The 19,005-nt window shown below is 40.1% G+C and overlaps 1 protein-coding gene across 1 annotated transcript in view; it reads left to right on the forward strand.

The window, feature by feature from the left end:
• LOC124799231 overlaps positions 1–19,005 on the forward strand; it is an 88,085-nt gene that overhangs the window by 63,450 nt on the left and 5,630 nt on the right. Inside the window, exons 4-6 of the mRNA XM_047262771.1 lie at positions 1,105–1,294; positions 3,370–3,479; positions 10,139–10,452. Of these exons, the coding sequence (XP_047118727.1) occupies positions 1,105–1,294; positions 3,370–3,479; positions 10,139–10,452 (614 nt within the window). The remainder of the gene's footprint in view (positions 1–1,104; positions 1,295–3,369; positions 3,480–10,138; positions 10,453–19,005) is intronic.

A 19,005-nucleotide genomic window follows, 5' to 3' on the forward strand; every position in this document is an offset into this window, starting at 1 on the left:
TACTCAGTCATTGAAAAAGTCTATAGTTAGTGAAATAACACGGTAGATAATGAAGTTTTGCATAGTAACCATACAGCAAAATACTCTCCTCTTTATGTGCTATTGTTTATCAAAATCTCATTTCGATATCTCAAAGTGTTTATGAAATGTGAGGAATATTGTTGATATTTCACTCTGGCTTTATTGCTGGTGTGATGCGATCACAAATGAGTGTGCTAAGTTAGATCAGTTTTCTCAAGATTGATGACAGTGACCTACTCCCACATCTAAAGAAAAATTCAATAGGTTAGCTCAATTTCATAGGTAGCCACATATTATATAGTATGCATCAAACGCAATGTCGTAGCAACCCATACTTTTCATTGAAAACTTTTTCAAATTTCGCACAATGTTTTACTTCCATGTAAATATCAAAATAACTATGACCATTAACAAAATGATGGGCACATCATAATGAACCTGACATATAAAGCTACAAGTTAAGCAAAAATAATTTTTTACCAAATAGTTTCAGTAAAATCATTTCAGGAAGATTGCAGGGCATGTGCCTTGATTCTATCACCGACTGGCCCAGCACTTTGGTAAAAGTCATACAAGCATTGTCACTGAGACCATGGTTGCCCCCTTTACTTTCACTTCTGATAGAAACATTCCACTCATTTGTCAAGTCATCCAGACTGACATGTGTAACAGATAAAGAATGGCATTGCATCTCATGTCAGTTTATCACAACAAATGTGAAAACACTCAGACTTTATATGTGTGTAGGGTGAAAGCTGGGAAAGAACAAAATTATAGCATTTTATTTGTAATATTGTGAGATCACACACATAGCAGCTCAAAGCATCCCCATCAGATGTTGTAGCAGCTACACAAATAAATCATGCATTTTTCATATTGGTGTCCTGTGAGGCTACAAAAGAATGAGCTTTGGCTCACATGATCCCACTGATCCAGCTGGATTAAAGATTAAAATTAATCTAACAGTGTAATGACATGAATTATAATCCAGTTTACTTTGTTTTATAGAAAACTCTCAAGTACAGATATGGGCAGAAATCATAGTGATATTTTTAGATTATTTGCAGTCATTTTTTCTTACAGTTCTCCTTGCTGTCTTTTCATATCTTGATGATATGTCACTATGGAGTGTGGGAAATGCTTGTAAGCGTTGGGCTCATCTCGTCCAGACCCACGTGAGCAATGAACAATGGCGACAGTACACAATGCAGCGCTGGCCTCTCTTCAAACCTCTATTTATTGTTCAGAACTGGTTCAAAGTTTATTCTAAACTGTAAGTACGCCATGTAATTTACATTACACACATTGCTGCTGTGAACCTATAAATCCTACTTACACATTTATTCATTATATACAAATCATTAAAAGCATTTTTAGCCTTCAGTTCATTTGTAACTACACCATACAACCAACTGTAAAAATTTAAAATGTGTTCACTTGTGATACATTTAAAATGTTTACTTGTGAGTGTGAGTGCTCTCACACGTCTGCATGCTGATGTATGTGCTCTTATCTGAGTGTGTGCATTCATGCATTCGTGCACGTGCATGCCCTTGTGTGTGAACATGTATCAGGTGCATGATTTGTGATGATATGCACTGGTACCCCATGCCAGTACATTTGATGAAAAAAATCAGAACCACAGATTTTGAGATGTGAGATGACAATGATGTACAATGAAAACCTTTCAAAGCATTGGTCAGTTTTATAAAATGTAAATTAAAATATATAAGTTTTTCCCCTTTTCAACAGCTTATAGTGATCATGTGTGTGTGTTTGCCTTACTGTAAATTCTTTTTTGTAACAAATCATAAACTGAGTAATAATATTTTATTTAATGAATAAAACATGTGATAAAAGATTGTTGGTGCGCATGGGAATTTTATTTTTTACCACTGCAAATGTTATATTTTAAGAAGTCTAAATTTCCAAAACAGCACACAGGTCTTCCAAAACAGCACTCAGAAGGTCACAGTAGTTGGAACCTCTTTCTTTTCTATGAATCAAGCTTTGCTTATACCCATGAATTGTGTGCACCAGTTCATTCATCACCTCTGGCATGTCATATGTAATCTTCACCAACTACTGGCACAGCTCAGAAGAAATTGTTCGATTTTCCATTTATGTGTGCAGGTCTGTCTGACAAACCAAATTTGTCCCTGTACTTTGTAGTGTCCAACAGCTCAAATTCATTTGCATTGGAATCATGTAGTGGGCTTGAGTGGAGTTGGCAGATTATATCAATAATGATGCTTGCACTTGAACTTCGATTGTGAAGCTGTCTGTGACAAAGATTTCAGACATGCTGATTCTGCATCCTGTTTAGCACAGTGCAGTGCCATTCTATAATTCACCCTGCAAACATAGTGGCAGAACCCTTTGCATCCAGCTCACGTTAATACAGCCTCCCAGTATGCTTTAGAACTTCATTGGTGACATATTGCTTTCCATTATTTGGGTGATTCCCATAGCTCACCAGACTTTTACTATTATTGATGTACATTTTTATTGCCACTTTCTCCCCCTTGCTGCACACCCCACTTAACTTTCCGTCTTGGCCTTTTTATTATTGTTTTCTGTATTTGCTGTACAGGTTTTTGCTGTGCTATCCATTTCTCACTTTCTGTGACTACTCTCTCCATTCCTTGTTTTATCCATTGAGCTATTTCTGTTCTTAGTTCTATGTCACCCATTATTCCTGTCCTCTTGTACAAGTAGAGAACTTTTCTAGTATAGCTCTTTTCTGACAAAACTGTTTTAAAACTCTTTTTAATTCCAAGTACTGGGGAAACTTAATATTTTAACAGGTTTAGCTTAGCTTATCCTATATATTTGTGGATGGGTGCTAATAATATAAGTTTTTGATGGACATAATCTTTCTGTCATTCGCTATAATGTCTTATTTTTCAGTATGCAATTTCAGTTTGATTTTGACTGTGTGTCCCAAGCACCAGAGGTTAAAGCTCTGTAGCACTTAAATAAAATGATCCTGTCATTTGTATCTTAGTATTCTCCTTATCACTGTGCAAAATTGTACAGATTTCACTATATTTATCCCCCAACACTTCATGACTTCTTCGTACATAGCTGCTGGAAGCTGACTTTAACTTTATGTGTGGTCATATGCTTCATGTCACATTTTTATTCTTTCAGTCTCAGTTTTTATATATTCTTCACAGTTGGGCATGATTTAGTTGCTTTGGTGAGGGTGGCATCATTAAAACCTGATACTGTCGATGAAAACAACAGTGTTCAGTTGTTACTAAGAGTGCCCACTCATAATTCATTAAAATATATTAAGGTTGCATTAACTTACATGTAATATACAAGCACTGTATCCTGTTTCAGCACAGAGAGCTGTGCTTGCAAGCTATGTCTTCAACATATGGCACTACAGCTGCAACCACCTGGAGAAGAGAATTCTTGGAGGAGAAACAGGCTCAGAAATGAACTTAAGAGTAAGTTTTGTTAACAAGAGTCAGTTAAGTAGTTTAAAATCTGAATTAGTATGTCCATACCTTTGGTGAAATAGTTTACATTGTGTATGTCACAAAAAAAAAAAAAAAAAAAAAAAAAAAAAAAAAAAAAAAAAAAAAAAGGTGAAGAACTACATTACAGCATCTGTGAAAAGCAGAAATAACACACAGCAGTGCACCATCCCTATCAAGCCGAGCCCCAACCCTAAATAATGGTGTGGTTAACATATATTTTGCAATCAGTAAATACAGGAGAGTGGAAAAAGGAAAATGGGGTGTTAGGTCTCTCCTAGCAAGACGGCAGCATTTTGTAAAGCACTTTGAATGAGTGCAGTGTACCACAGTGTTTGGTGCCTGTGAACAAACATGGTGTGTCAACCTAACCAGCAAGCAGATCCCGAAAGCATTGCCAGGAACAAACATGGAAGTAAGAGAGCATGGGGAAGTAAAACCACAAAATGCAAGTGACGGTGACAAAGTAAACATGAATCTGGTGAGTGCTAGCATATGAGTGATTTGTGACTCTGCATGACCAAACCAGGAATGTTATGATTCTAGAGGCACTGCCCAATGTACTTGACACACTGCTCAATTGCAAACAATCCCTCATCTGGCATGCCTGGATCTGGCAGGGATACCAAATCTCTCCCTCTTCAAGAGGCTTGTTTGGGCAAAAGTGCCAAAGCCCGTGCCGAAGCCGTCAAGCCGAGGGTCAAGGGGTGATGAAGATCTCCGCCAGAGATTCTGCTTAGGCAGTGTACACTGGCATGTCAAGGGTGATGCTAGGAATGGTGCTGGGCTGATCCTCCACCTGAGGCTGGTGGTTGAGGAGATTAGGATTTGGGGTGGGGGGCAAGCTCTGCCAGTTGCTGCAATGATAAAGGCAGATACTCCATCTCCATCAGATCTTCCCCAGGCAAACATTCCTCCTGGGCGGATTTCGCTGGGTGAGGGTGCAAATTAAATAGTTAGTGGTGCAACAGGTGGTGGGAACATTGGTGGGTGCTGCTCGGTGCTTGGAGTGAGACGTGGTTGGTCCCTCTCACCTGCACGGATATAGCCTGTGTGACTGAGACGTGGCATCCATCACTCGGTGTGACACAGACGTAGCTGGTTAATGTGGCATGTTAGACACTGCGGAGCCACTGCCACAATATAAAGTTATCCCTTCGTATTTCCCACCAGATTCTGTGCAACCACCCCAGTGTCTGCCCGAATGTGTATGACCAAACGGCAGAACCTTTCTGAAACCGTGGCATAGTTCTTGGGTTAAGAGCACGCTGTGCCACTTGCAATAGGTCGCAGAGACTACAAGGTTCATGGCCATGCAGTACCTCAGCCAGACTGTGCCTGTTGATTAGAAATACTCAGTTAGACTTAATAAAAAAAAAAAAAGACTGTTTTTTTTCAGTTGTGATTTAAATGTCCTGACCAATCACTTGACCTTGACCTCTTCAGCACATGCTGGATGGAATAGCGCAATGATCAGTCACTGAATACCAATTCAGCACCAGAACGTTCCAAATTCCTCTGACACAATCTGGCGACCATTGTCTGAGACCAGGGTGCACGGTGCACATTAATTAGTGAAAATAGCAGCTAAGGGCAAAACTGTAGCATGCAGTGTCATGGAGGACAACTTGGCAATACAGGGGAAATCAGATAAGGCATCTACCACCAATAACGACATAACCCCTAAGAAGAGCCAAAATCCATGCGCACCCAATCCCATGTGTGTTATGGCACGGGCCACATAGAAAATTTATGTGGTGTGCTGTCATGATTGTGGACACATGCTGAATGGGATCACATAACATGCTTGATGGCAGAATTAATTGCTCTCCACTAGATATGTTCTGAGCCAGCACTTTCATTCTGGACATGGCCCAGTGAGATGCATGCAACATCTACAGAATGTTACTAAAATGTAGACTTTCACGGCCGGAAATATCATGTCCATTATAATTATCCGGGCTGTTATGCCGTGGTCGGTTGATGAATTCGGTGTTGATTCCCAACGTTTTGTTTCCGACTGCGGGAGACATCTTCAAGGGGGTCCGTAGCTCAATGGAAGGTCCAACACACCCACTGGCTCGCTACTGACTGGCGCTAAATTCCGTGTCTGCGCGCTCCCGTGCCGCGGCGTGATGTCACGTGTTTTGAAAACGTCAGTGCAATTGGCTGCTGTCCGTCGCCGTCGATCGCCGTTGCCATGGTAGTTTGGGCCACTCAGTATACCGCAAACCCACGCACACGGACCGTTATTTGCACTGGGATTCGAACCACCACCCACAACAGAAGCGGGGTGTTATCAAGACGTTAGCGGACAGAGCTAGAAATATTTGTGAACCTGAGTTGCTCAACGATGAGATGGAACATCTCCACAATGCACTAATGAAGAACGTATATTCGTCCGCTGAAATAAAACGTGCATTGAGGCAGCCACGCAGAAATCATATTGACGTAGAGGCTACTGCAAAATCTAAGGTTTTCCTGCCGTTTGTTAAAAATGTAACGGAAAGAATAGGGAGGATCTTGACGAAGCGAATATTACCGTAATTTACAAGCCCACCAGGAAGATACAGGAATACCTTAAGCCTGCCAAGGACGCTCGCAAACCATTGGAAAAAGCTAGAGTGTATAGGATCCCATGCAGCTGTGGTGGTGTTTATGTGGGTACCACTAAAAGAACTGTTTCTAAACATTTGGAAGAGCACAAGGGAAATTGTAGAAGAGGAGAAATGGAATGATCAGCTGTTGCGGAGCATGCTTTCCAGCCAGGGAACCACAATATTCGTTTCGAGGAGACGCAAGTACTAGCGGCCACAAGTGGATATTACGAAAGGCTCTACAGGGAGGCAATCGAAATCACTAAACACCCAAATAATTTCAACCGAAAGGAGGGGTGTGTGAAATTAAACGGTATATGGATGCTGGTGTTAAAGAAGATGTGTACCACCCGTCCACTACTGGGTGATGGCAACGGCGATCGACGGCGACGGACAGCGGCCAATTGCACTGACGTTTTCAAAACACGTAATGTCACGCCGTGGCGCGGGAGCGCGTGGACATGGAATTTAGCAGCAGTCAGTAGCAAGCCAGTGGGTGTATTGGCCCTTCCATCGAGCTACGGACCCCCTTGAAGATGTCTCCCGCAGTCGGAGACGAAACATTGGGAATCAACACCGAATTCATCAACCAACCATGGCATAACAGCCCGGATAATTATAATGGACATCTACAGAATGTGTTTGGGGAAAGGGAAGGGATAGTAGCATATGGGTGGGGAGAGAAACGAATGATGTGTGGTGGAGTGTGCAGGGGCTAGACTGCCAACAGGTGCAGCATCAGGTGGTTGTGGGGCAGGGAGGTGGTGAAAAACAGGAGCAGAAAAGGAGAGGAGTGGGTTTAGATTGGCAGGTGGGTTGGCAGAGGGCTGCAAATAAACAGGGTGGAAGGTGATAATGGGGAGGAGATGATAGGACAGAGGGGGTCGAAACTGTTGGGTGGAGGATGTGGGGACATTATGTCACCATAGGTTTAGGCTGGGTTAGTTACAGGAGTGGAGAAAGCGTTGTAAGGGTAACTTCCATCTGCACAGTACAGAAAAGCTGTTGGTGGAGGGAAGGATCCAGATGGCTTGGATAGTGAAGCAGCCATTGAAATCAAGTGTGTTATGTCCAGCTGTATGTAGTGCCTCTGGGTGGTCGACTTTGTTCTTGGCTGCAGTTTGGCGACTTTGTTCTTGGCTGCAGTTTGGCAGTGGCTGTTCGTCCTGGAGGAAATTTGGTTGATAGCATACCAATATGCTTCTTTCTTCCCCAACTCCCTGCCCCACAATGTCCTGACGCTGCACCTGTTGGCAGTCTAGACCGTGCACACTCCACCAGACACTGTTCGTCTTTCTCCCCACCTGTACACTACTATCCCTTCCCCTTCCCCTTCCCCTTCCCCTTCCCCTTCCCCTTCCCCTTCCCCTTCCCCTTCCCCTTCCCCTTCCCCTTCCCCTTCCCCTTCCGCTTCCGCTTCCGCTTCCCCTTCCCTTCCCCCAGCTATTAATTTGCCACCAAAAGCGTGAGCTGGCTTTCTACAGTTTTGGGTTGGGCTGTGATTAGTAGTTGGCCCTGCAAGGCTGTCTGCTGCCCAATGTAAGCTACTACTTGACACTGAGAGCATTGCAACAGATTGGGAGCCCCATCTGGTGAAAACTATCCAAATTGATTAGTCTGGCTGAGGCCCCGGTGTCTAATTGAAACCTCTTGCAACTGTTTCCAAGTGTACCATAATTCGGTATGGGTGATGGCCTGCTGATGCGCTTGGGGACACTATGTGAACACAGGGATGGCCACTGCTCCATCTGCTGATGTTTCCCACACAAAACTGCTAAGGCCCTGACAAACGGCAGGCTCGACAAGTTGCAAAGAGTGGGGCATTGTCGCTTCTTTTGTAACGGTCAGCAGTGCGGACAAGACTGCCTCACATGCGGGATTAAGTAATACACTGTGAAAATACGGTGCTCTGCACTTGCTGTGAACACAGTAGAAGATCCACATGCAGCAGTAAGAGATAGTGGTCCTGTGTGATCCCCAATTTTGTAGCAGACCTGCACCAGGATGCCTGGGTATCTGTCCCAGTACCATGCATCCGCTGCCTCAATGATGTGTTCATCTAAGCCTGAATAGCCTCCGATGGGGACACGTCCCACTGGTGTGACTTATCAGGTTTTGTTCTCTGCCAATTGAACACACGTTGTGCTGCAGCAATCAACTCCACTGACTGCAATTTGTGCTACTGAATGCACTAATGCTTTAGTCTGTACAGCCCTGCCTGGCACCAGCTGCACCACAGCATTGTGAATTAGGGTGTCTGCGTAAGAACTGTTACAGTTTACACTGAAAATGACATCTCTCTGACAACCCCTGTAAGTTGACTATGTGTACTGCTTAGAACTGTCTGAGATGCTTGGAATAGTGATTAAATTTCAAGTGGACATCTACCATGTGCATTTGCTGACCAAAGTAGTGCATTAGCAATTGGCACAACTTTGAAAATTCTATCTGGCCTGGGTCTGTAAGAGGCCACAAATTTCTGCACTACCTCCGACTACTCCTACATTACAGCAGCAGAGGACTCTTAGGTACAGGTTCAGTGATTGATGCAGTACAACTTAAAGTGGCATAAACAGGAGTAGTTTTTCCACCTTTCTGTGGTCTTATCAAAACCTGCAAATGAAGCTGGCAGCAGCGGGATTTGCACCACCTCACTCATGTCGCTGGCAGTCTCCTCCTGCAGCTGCACTTGGTGCCTCCAACACTCCAAAAACGCTGGGTGCATGATGGCCACAATAAACAACACTTAACATGAAAACTAATGTACATGTGAGAGTGAGTTCTCATCGCAACTGTTATTTCTCACATTTTGTAAATCACTTGAAATGAGCATGGTGTGCCACTGTGCGTGGCGTCCATGAACAAACACCAAGTGTCAATCTACTTGAGTCAGGGACAAAAATGGAAGTAAGAGAGGATGACAGCTTGGAGAAGTAACAACACACAATGCAGTGAGCATGATCAAATAAATATGGAACAGGTGAGCACTAGCATACAACTGACTGTGGACTCTGCATGGCCGAACCAAGAAAGTTATGTTTGCGTGATGTCCTCACCACTTCCCATCACTATGGAAGATACAAGATTATAAGTACTGTTCCAGTCCTCAAGCTTTCTGTGACTGCTGGGATCAACAAATCAGCAGCTCCACTTCACATTCTTGGATCTTCCATGATCAACATCTACATCTACATCCATATCCATACTCCGCAAGCCACCTGACGGTCTGTGGTGGAGGGTACCTTGAGTACCTTGCTGTAATGAGGAATAATATGACAATTCTTCTGAGATGGATGTGGTTCTGTCATCTCACTTACACTTCACAGAAAACTGTTCACAATCCAACTGAATGTGGTAGAAAAATTCACAGATCAACTAAAGAAATTCAACTATGTTTGTGATGTATACCATATTTGGGCAGGAAAGTAACAATATAATCATTTTGCTGCATATTACTCTGTTGGTTTAGAAGAATTAGGCATCCAAATTATTGAGGTATTATCAAAAAAATATTTATTGAGCTAAAACCAATTGCAGAAACCAGTCCTTTTTGCAGGAAAGAAGATAGCTGAAACTTGCCAACACATAAGACTATATGAATGATAAGGGAAAAGGGCACTTTTTAAACATTTCAAGTTCTTCTAGCACCTTAAATTTCTCTAAGAAAGATAATTTTTCTGGTTTTGATATATACAGCACTTGACAAAAGATCATTTGTAGTATGCAAAAACTGACACGTGACATGGTGATATCAGACTGAAAATACAAAGCATGTGGCTTCTGGAAATTCCAGTCTATGAAATTTTTGGTACAAGATAGATGTGCCAGCCTCTTACTTATTGACACTGATGCATCATTTGAGTCCGATTGTGATTTTACCACTTGAGGTTATCAAGTTGTATTTACAGTGTCAGTAGTCAATCACAGTCAACGCATAAATAATGGTTTCTTGAATTATTAATTGCTATAATTTGTCTCAGATGTTTTTGTATTACATACAGATGAAATATAACTCTTTTATTGTGGTTTCAGGTTTGAGAACAGATCCTCCTGAAGGCATTGAGGCCATACCATTGGATCAGAAATGTTGTCATTGGCAGGCTACAATTACTGGCCCTGTAGGCAGCCCCTACGAAGGAGGCCTCTTTTACTTGTACCTCCAGGTACCTTACAGTTATCCCATGTGTCCACCTGTAGTGCGTTTTCTCACAAAGATATTTCATCCAAATGTTTCTCGGCATGGTGATGTTGGCATCGACTCAATTCAGCACAACTGGAGCTTGGCGCTGACCATATCAAAGGTTCTGATATCAGTGCAGAGTCTTCTCACAGATCCATATTGCCAAGTGAGTAGTATATTTATTTTAAATTAAGTAAAAAATGGTTTTCATTACTAATGATCTGCTGTGCTTACTTTATGTAGTATATTTGAAATTAAAGTTACAGCAGATGTGGAACAACAGTGTGTGTGTGTGTGTGTGTGTGTGTGTGTGTGTGTGTGTGAGACAGAGAGAGAGAGAGAGAGAGAGAGAGAGTGAGTGAGTGAGTGAGTGAGTGAGTGGGGGTGGGGTGGTGTTTGAAATATATGCATGAGATGAAACAGAAATTGTGCATTCAAAACTGGATGCATAGGACATTGTAAAATCAAAAGTATAGATTCTAATATTGGACTTATGAATGTGAAGTCGCAATGATAAACAGTGAAAACAAATTGGGTTGATGACAGGGATATTTTGAACATCTGAATAGAACTGAATTTATTGTTGTAGAGGCCTCAGATGTCATTTCATACATTACAAGATCAGTACATTTATGGTAATAACATATACATATAAACAGAATAGGTATTAATTTTTGTGACATCGCATATGACAATATATTACTATTACAATATTTTTAACATTAAAAATAAAGTATGCATTATGTTACTGTACACTGATGTTTACATCCTAATCCTACTAGTATTATAATGAAAATGTTACAGTCACATTATTTTCTTGGTCTCAATTAAAAATACATCAATTTCATAAGGGCACAATTCCAATAGAAATTCTTTGAGTTTTCGTTTAAACTGTTGGATCTGGCAGTTCCATAAAACACTGAGGTATAAGATTAGAGAGTCTGATTTGTTTACAAAACACTTTTTCAGTTTTTATAGTTACAGTTGAATGTACAAGATAATTAAATAACTTTTGTTTATTTTATTTGGAGATCCTCGGCTTGCAGTAACATTAGAGTTGTTATGGTATGGAACAAGTCAATGTTTTTATAATATTTGGAATCATGAATTTTGTGTAAGAACTTATGGTCATGGATACAGTATCGTAGATTTGTGATAGTACCCTTATGAACTAACATTACATCATGATATATGTAAATATATCAGGTACATAATACAAAAAGACATCAGAATTAATATTACAGAAATACACAGTGTGAGACATTCATATTAGTAATTCTTTAATAACTGAAGAACAGTACGATGCCTTTTATGACAGAAAATAATTTATATTCATGCTTGTAATAAAGAACAGCCCAGTTATGCAATAAAACTTCACACACACATTCATTTATGCTAAATTATTTACTAATTGAGTAAAATGAATTTCTCAACAACTATTCTTTCAATTTGCTTGTGAATTTAGATGTTTTGAGAGCAAGAGTTAATGTCTTTGGGTATGGCATTGAAAACTTTCATGCGCGAGTAATTTACTCCTTTCTGTGCAAGGGTGAAGTCTGTCTAATTACCATGTATGACCCTATTTGAATTCATTTTGTGCCTGTGATATGCACTATTGTTTTGAAAAGAGAGTGGTGTTTAGTAACGAAGCATACAAAGGACAAGGTATACTGATATATTATTGCAAAAATATGTAGTTTCCATAACAGATTCCTGCAAGAGTCGAATGAACACCACTGATAATGTGCATACATAATTCCATTCTGAGCGATTATAATTTTTTTGCCAGGGCCAATACCCCACAAAATAATGCTGTAAGACAACTACCCAAGGAAACAATCAAACTAAGCTGCTCTGGTGGCATTCTTATGCATCGATGATGCATTTATGTGTAAGGCAAAAGTTGTGGAATGAAGTCTTTCTGTCTCGTCTAGGATATACCAGGATGAATTTAATTTGGTATCCATGTACACACCCAGGAACTTAGCAGATAGTACATGCTATATTTGTTGTTCATTACATTTTATGTTTATGTCCTGTTGTTCTTTCTGTCATATGGTATATAATGAGTTTTTTTGACATTCAGAGGGTGTCAATTGCAGCTAAACCAGTTGAGAATATCATCAAGTGCACTGTTAGCAGAGGTTCCCTGGTTTTTCTGTGCTGTTTTCCTATTAGGAGAGAAGTATTATCTGCAAAGAGAATGAATTTGCTCACTTTAGTAGAACAAAATGGGAGGTCATTTATAAATACAAGAAACAGAAAAGGTCTTAGCATCAAGCCAGTGCATTCAAAGGAAATTCCATTACTGTTAGTAGTTGCTATCTCCTGCTTCCTATCTGTTAGATAACATTTAGATTCCATCTATGTGATGGTCTTCTTGTTCTCACTAATTGTAACTGAGCCATGAGTTAAATTCATCTGACTTCGGCATGGTTAGTTTAATGCTGAAGGCATATCCCATAACTCACTTTGCCTCTTGGCTGTATGTATAAATTTCAGTTTTACTTATACTAGCTGGAGATTACCTGGTTTTGGCTTATCTTTGCAATGTGCAACAGTTGAACCATAATTCCCTGATTTTGGGATGTTCAGTTCACTTTTTTCTTCTTGAAATTTTGTAAATTTCTTTCTTCATTGCACTGTCAAGGTAGAGCTTCAAGAAAAATTATCGTGAAATGGAACACACAAAATAACAATAAAGTAAAAATTCCTGAAGCAGGGAGTTTGATATGTAAATTTTTCACTTTTTTAAAAAGTATCTAAAACTGAGTTTTTACTGTTGGTTTTTCATGAAACTGTTGTTTAAATATTTTTAAAGAAACCTCAAACTGCAGGAGCTAAGAGCTATTTTGTGAATTTTAACATTTGACATTTTTAATCTGCCATTCACAGCAGATAAAATTTGAAGAGGGTGGCCTCACTGTCAGTTTAATAAACACTACTTGTATGTGGAAAGTAACTTTTGATATGAGGCAACATTACAAGAAATCCAGGAAATGACTGCTATAGCACTTGTGATCAAATTTTTGACATTTGAAGTACCCGCACCATATTCTCACTTCTCTTTACTTCCCACTTTTAGTAAGATTGACTATTGTTTGTAAATGCTTCAAACTATACCCCAGATGATACTGTTTTAATGGGCATTAGGGTGTGGCCTGAGGCATGTTTCTGTCCCATTTTTGTATGTGTCAGCGTTTTGTCTCATACATCTACATCAACAGAGTACTCCGCAATTCACAGTTATGTGCATGGCAGAGGGTTCATCGAACCACCTTTAAGCTACTTCTCTACCGTTTCACTCTTGAAAAGTGTGTGGGGAAAAATGAACACTTAAAACTTTCAATGCAAGCTCTGTTTTCTCTTATTTTCAATTGATGATCTTTTCTCATGGAGGTGGGCACCAACAAAATATTTTCACACTCTGGGGAGAAAGTTGGTGATTGAAATTTCATGAATAGGTCTTGCTGCAGTGAAAATGCCTTTGTGTTAATGGCTGCCACTACAATTCGTGTATTACATCAAAGGCATTTTCCTTCATTTCATGACAATACAAAACTTTTTTGATGTCCTCTGTCAGTCCTATCTGATGCAGATCCCACACTGCACAGCAGTAATCCAGAAGAGGGCAGTCAAACATGGTATAAGCAGTCTCTTTAGTAGACCTTTTACATTTTCTAAGTGTTCTGCAATAATCACACTCTTTGGTTTGCTTTCCCCACAACATTATCTATGTGATCGTTCCAATTTAAATTATTTGTAATTATCATCCCTAAGTATTTAGTTGAGTTTACAGTCTTCAGATTTGTGGGAGTTATTGTGTAACTGTAATTTAGTAGATCCCTTTTAGTGCTCATGTACATGACATCACACTTGTCATTATTTAGAGTCAATAGCCACTTTTGCACCATGCAGATATCTTGTCTGTTGTTGTTGTGGTCTTCAGTCCCAAGACTGGTTTGATGAGGCTCTCCATGCTACGTTATCCTGTGCTAGCTTCTTCATCTCCCAGTACCTACTGCAGCCTACATCCTTCTGAATCTGCTTAGTGTATTCATCTCTTGGTCTCCCTCTATGATTTTTACCCTCCACGCTGCCCTCCAGTACCAAATTGGTGATCCCTTGATGTCTCAGAACATGTCCTACCAACCGATCCCTTCTTCTAGTCAAGTTGTGCCACAAATTCCTCTTCTCCCCAATTCTGTTCAATACCTCCTCATTAGTTAAGTGATCTATCTTTCTATTCTTCAGCATTCTTCTATAGCACCATATTTTGAAAGCTCCTATTCTTTTCTTGTCTACACTGTTTATTGTCCATGTTTCACTTCCATATATGGCTACATTCCATACAAATACTTTCAAAAAAGACTTCCTGACATATACTATACTCGATGTTCACAAATTTCTCTTCTTCAGAATCACTGTCCTTCCCATCACCAGTCTACATTTTATATCCTCTCTACTTTGACAGTCATCAGTTATTTTGCTCCCCAAATAGAAAATTCATCTATTACTTTAAGCGTCTCATTTCGTAATCTAATTCTGTCAATATCACCTGATTTAATTTGATTACATTCCATTATAATTTTTTTGCTTTTGTTGATGTTCATCTTAGTGAAGATGCAATTACCTAAAATGATTTCTGCAAATACCAGCCAGAAATGCTGAACCCATAATATTACGCACGTGTCACGACTAATAATAATTTTTGATGGACTAGGACTTGAAGCAAGATTTCCTTCTTTTCACAGGCAGACACCTTAACAGATAACCTACCCTAGCATTCCTCTAGGCCTAACTCAAATAATGGATTGACATCTTGATCAATAAACAGGGTTAGACATGGTGATATGCTCAGACAGACTAAGTTTAGGTGACTGCTCGTGAAAAGCAGGGAATCTTTGTTTGAGTCTAGTCTGAAAGAGAATTTAGTTAATCATGGCATATTCATCATCTAAAAACCGACATCATGTTTGATGGCAGAAATACAGAAGTGTTAAAAAGCATAATTAACCAGGCAAAACAATTACATTCGAATAAGTAAACAACAGCGATGTCCCTGGTAATCAGAAATAATTTATATGAAGTATGCATATAATTTCTTTATAAACATTAAGGTCATCCAGTCCTGACATATCTGTCAGAGACCTGGATAACGGAAGGAAGAAAGGGAACCAAAATAGAAGGTGATGAGATGACATTCTTGAGAAATAGTACTGGAGTGATAAAGGTGGACAGATTAAGGAAAGAGGGGGATCAGGGAATTAGTGAAGGAGAAGCTGTTACAGGGTAGTATAGGGAATCAAGGCTTACATGGTACAGACATGTTAAACGAATGGTGGAGAAGAAAAATAACCAGAAAAACACACGAGAGGAACGGGGGGGGGGGGGGGGGGGGGGGGGGGGAACAACGAGGAAGACCAGGTGACAGGTGGCTAGAAGGAATGAAGAACAGTGTGGAAAAGAGAGGGGAAGACTAGATAAAGATGGAAACGGAGAGATGGTGGCAAGGCAGAGGGTGGTGGAGAGGCTTCTGTTCCAGACAGACACAGTCAGTGGCTGGGAACTGTACAAGATGATAATGATGATGAAGGACATAAATAATTTAGGAGTAATGGTATCAACTCACTGAATAATAGTGGCATTGAGTCGTTAGCAGGCACGTAAACAAGATGAAAAATTGCTAGTTTTTGGATGAATCTTTTTTCAAGCTGGAGTGCGCCCCCCCCCCGCCCCCCCCCCCCCCTCCCACACACACACACACACACACACACACATACATACATCTACCTGCTACATTGTCCTGGTATTGTGTATTCAGCCAGCAGGATGTAGCTGTATAGGTGTGTGTCGGGGGGCTCTAACGTTCTGACACCTTAAAGTGTGAGTGTGGATCTGGGTTGCATCGGCTTATTCCCCCAGACTACCTTCCACTCCTTTACGAGATGACTTACTTGGAATTTGCAGCCACTCTTCTTTACTGAATAGCCGGCTGCTGGAAACCCTCTTGACTTCTTCTCCGTCGAATAATGCTAGGTACAGGAACTTGTAGATTCTTTCTATTTATGGAATAAGTAGACATACAAACTTTACTTTTCCGCAACTAACGAAGTATTTGACCTTCATACACAATAAAAATCTCACTTTCCACATGAATATGTAACTTCCTGCAAGTCTTTCGTACAGTCGGACATTAGAAACAAATAGAGTTACAATTAAAAGAAAGTTGGCTTGGATACCATGACCTTTCTTAACATGAATCATAAAATGAGTCTTCCCTCTAACAAGGTTGCATCAAGAATCTACAGGAGTACTTTTTCAACTGTTCTTGTTTTAATAACAATAGTCAGTGAAACAATAAGCACAGAGCTGCATATAAACTCCATGGTTCTTCCTTACACACTCACTAAAACATCTATGGATTGCCCGACAGGTACTTGTCAGTGCCGTCCGACTACAGTTATAATTGGCAGAATGGTCTCCATTATCATCTTACATGTATTATTTATTCAATGTGTGCTCTCTGAAGTTGAAACAGCAGAATTTCCATTGATGAGTTTTTACAATTTGACTGTGAGTTTGAGTGTGATGCAGTGGCTCCTAAGTTGTGTTTGTCAGTTTGAGAATCTTTTTCTCCCATGGTCAGCATTCCGCGCAATCAGGAACAGAAGAACTTACCTTAAAGATGAAAGACTATGTGAGTGTGTAGCAACAAATTATATCATATTTCATAGTCAGAGAACAATTTAAGATGAAGTGTGGTGCATGTATCGAGCTTTGAATCTAATCTTGGGATGCCATTGGTAGCCACCTATAAGACCTCACAAAAAACTTTTTAGCTCTTTGATTGAAGAAAGTGTTCTTTGCCTGGGCCAATCTACTCCTGATATATTGCTCGCTTCATCTGTGTTGCATATTCTTGCTTCCTGGATACAATAATTCTTTTTCATCTTCAGCTACTGTGTTGTTCCCAATTTTGATTTTAAGTAATTTTTTATTCTCCTTCCTACTACTCTTCATTACCTATGTGTGCCCTTTATTTATCCTTAGATCTCATTGTAAGTCTGCTGTCCATTTCTTGGAACATGTCTTCCAAATCTCCCTTTCCTCTGGCGAGAAGGGCTACATTGTCTGTGTTTTGGTACCTGTCTGCTCCCTGTTGCTGCACTTTTATTTGTTGTTTGAATTTTTTTCACCTTTATTTGTTGCTTCTTCAATATACAAGTTGAACAACAGAGGTGATAAGCTGCAACTCTTTGTTACACTCTTCTTATTTTGAACTTGTATTTCTAGACATTCCACTTTTCTTACTGTCGGCGGGTTTTTGTAGATTATTTGTATATGTCTGCAGTCTAGCCCCTACTCTGATGAGGTATGTGATCACTTTATTTCACATTACACCAACAAAAGCTTTCCTGCCTCCCAGGTCAGTCTCATAACTGGCAATAAAATGCACCTGAATGAAATTTACTTGGAGAAAAAATGGCACTCATGTGCCTGTATCTTCCATGATGGTGCTTACCCAAGAAAAGTAAATAGGGAAAGGAAAGTGTGGGCAGAAATGCTGCACACTTACTTTTCTTAAAATTGGCTCATCATTACAGTTGTATTTCAAGAAGGTATGAAAGTAACCAAAGATGAGCATTCTGTAGTGTTGTGTAGTTTAAGAAGCTTCTGAATAAAGAGTAATTCCTTGTGTTTGGTCTACGTGGGATATTGTTCCACCATGTCGATACATCTTCTCACAGAGCAGCCAAAGTACAGCCATCTCTTGGGAAGGGCTGTGAGCAAAACTTCAGTACTTTCCTTGCAGCCCATATCTGGGTCCACCCATTTTCTTTACCCTCTCAGGACTGGAAGGAATGATGTGTTGAGTTTGTTTTCAGTCCTCAAAGTGAGCTGTATGTCCTATTCGGAATAATATCCCCAAAAGGCAATTTGTGGAGCCATTGGTGTGAGAAGGTGAAACAGTGCATGAAAAACTGTATTATTTATCATTATTACAAATCACATTCTATGCAAGAATTGAAAGCACAAAAATTAAGTTAATAAGCTTAGAAAAAAAAAAAAAAAAAATTGGAACTGTCATCTTTCAAATAACGCACAAACGTGTGCACATTGAAGAGACAATCCAAACAGCAGAGTACTCATTAAGGCAGGAAATTTGGACTTAGACAAGAAGGCATAGAGTTTCATTCATGGAATATTGCATTCCTGGTTCATGGTTAATCACTCCATAATATACATCATCCCCATCTTCTCTGCCCAACTACAGATGGCATGAAATTTCTTGCTCTACTTTTGTAGGAATATCAGGATCATTGACATCAACTCCTGTTAACAGTTCAACAATGTTTTCTTTGAACAGGAAATTAATATTTTTTTAAAATGGTTCAGAGCTTTTTGTAAATTTGTTCTGCATTTATCAGGTTCTTACCACTCAATATTTCTATAGTTACTTTTTGGTAACATTTTACTTTCCATAACTGTGAGGTACTGGCCTCTTCTCGGTTGGTTTGTTGATACTGGGGAGGGGACCAAACAGTGAGGTCATCGGTCCCATCAGAGGAAGGAAGCCGGCCATGCCCTTTCAAAGGAACCACCCTGCCTCAAGTGATTTAGGGAAATCACGGAAAACCTAAATCAGGATGGTCGGGCGTGGGTATGAACCGTCGTCCTCCTGAATGTTGGTTCAGTGTGCTAACTACTGTGCCAC

This window comes from Schistocerca piceifrons, chromosome 5, assembly GCF_021461385.2.
Source record: "Schistocerca piceifrons isolate TAMUIC-IGC-003096 chromosome 5, iqSchPice1.1, whole genome shotgun sequence".
In the NCBI taxonomy this organism is placed as follows: Eukaryota; Metazoa; Arthropoda; class Insecta; order Orthoptera; family Acrididae; genus Schistocerca; species Schistocerca piceifrons.